A 1,584-nucleotide genomic window follows, 5' to 3' on the forward strand; every position below is an offset into this window, starting at 1 on the left:
GTGGTGACATCGTAAGTTTCTAGATGATAGATGACGTCGGAGAGGGCGTTGAGGCCGTCTTCCAGCGTAAAAGTGAAAGCATGATGCTTTGTGCCGAGGAATTTGGCCACTTCCAGCGCAGCCTTAGTGTCTGGGGCATCGGGGAGGCCTATAGAGAACGAATGGAGCTGGGGCAGGGTAGTTACGGTGGACAGCTCGTTAGAATCGTCAATACCGATCAGACCCGAGTTTGAAGACACTCCGTCAACCCCGTTAGCCACTGGATGACTAGAGAGCTCTTGTTGTCGTTGCGTCTCTCGCTGAGCGATGGCAGCCACTAAGCTCGAGTCTAGCCCTCCAGAGAGAAGGACTCCATATGGGACCTCCGCCATCAACCGTTTGCGCACCGATTTTTCCAGAGACTCACGGATAAGTTTGTAGTCGACGGGGGTGGATGGGACGTTGGTGGGGTCCCACCATTTAGGCTCGAAATATCTTGTCGTCGTGTTTGTTTTGGAATCATATACATGACCTGGAGGGAAGTTCATAATCTTGTCACATACGGGGTGCAAGCTCTTCAGCTCTGAGGCGAAATATACTGCACCGGGCGTTTGCGATGACCACCCCTGGTAGAAACTAGTGATGCCAATGGGGTCTCGTGCAGCGACGACTCTGTTCTCTTTCTTGTCAAACAGGACCCATGAGAACATGCCGTCTAAGAATTTAGGGGTATCAACACCATGTTCCAGGTACTATCATGAGTTAAGAATAAAGGTCAGAGAAACGCATAACAGAAAGCAAATGGGACAGGAGTTGCGGGAATCAAAACTCACAAGTGGGATAATGACTTCGCAATCGGAATGTGTCTTGAAGCTGTACGGGTTTTTCAGACCCTTTCGCAGTATTCTGTGGTTATAAATCTCGCCGTTGACCGCCAGGGCAAGGGTGCCATCGTCATTGACAAGGGGCTGAGCGCCAGAATCAACACCTACAATGCTCAGCCGCTCGTGTGCAAGGACTAGAGAGGGAGATATGATATGAAGTCAGTCAAAATCGCTGCTATAAGAAATCCTTCCTTCCACGTAGCCGAGGGATAAGTAACTATCCGCAAAATACTGACTTGTGTCATTTGCAACGAAGTTTCCACCTATATTGAAGCAATAGGGAGATATATGTCAGTCATCTTGAACAAACGGTAAAAGTTGGCAATGGGGTCATTTCTGCCCCTTCAGCACCCTGCAAAAAGGGGATATGGTTGTCCAGGTGTGACTCACTCCAATCAGGACCACGATGGCGAATGCTGAATATACAGAAAGTATCATTTTAGCAACTTCATTCCATTTGCCTCTTTTTATTGAGATCCCCGAGGCGCAAACAAACAATAGATAAATGAATAAATAAATAAATAATAACCACTCAGCCAAGGTGTAGCGGGGGGAGATGTTGAAAGCACTCACGCTTTCGCCATGCGCAGCGCCGTGGGTTTGAACTTTTGCACATCTGGATGGCTGTATTGAAAAGAGCTCGTTTAGCACGAAGAGGGTCTTTTTTTTTTATTTTCTTTTTTTTAATCCAGCACTATAGAGCTCCTCAAACAAGAGACTA

The 1,584-nt window shown here is 47.5% G+C and overlaps 1 protein-coding gene across 1 annotated transcript; it reads right to left on the reverse strand.

The window, feature by feature from the left end:
• Positions 1-123: 123 nt before the first annotated feature.
• On the reverse strand, positions 124-1,447 carry HCAG_05620 (predicted protein; the record flags this gene model as incomplete). Its single annotated transcript, XM_001540103.1, has 6 exons — positions 124-167; positions 215-731; positions 813-997; positions 1,100-1,126; positions 1,254-1,279; positions 1,437-1,447. The coding sequence occupies 6 exons, from the start codon at positions 1,445-1,447 to the stop codon at positions 124-126; spliced, it is 810 nt and encodes a 269-aa protein (XP_001540153.1).
• Between the last annotated feature and the right edge of the window lie 137 nt (positions 1,448-1,584).

This window comes from Histoplasma capsulatum, genomic scaffold (assembly GCF_000149585.1).
Source record: "Histoplasma capsulatum NAm1 scaffold_5 genomic scaffold, whole genome shotgun sequence".
NCBI lineage: Eukaryota > Fungi > Ascomycota > Eurotiomycetes > Onygenales > Ajellomycetaceae > Histoplasma > Histoplasma mississippiense.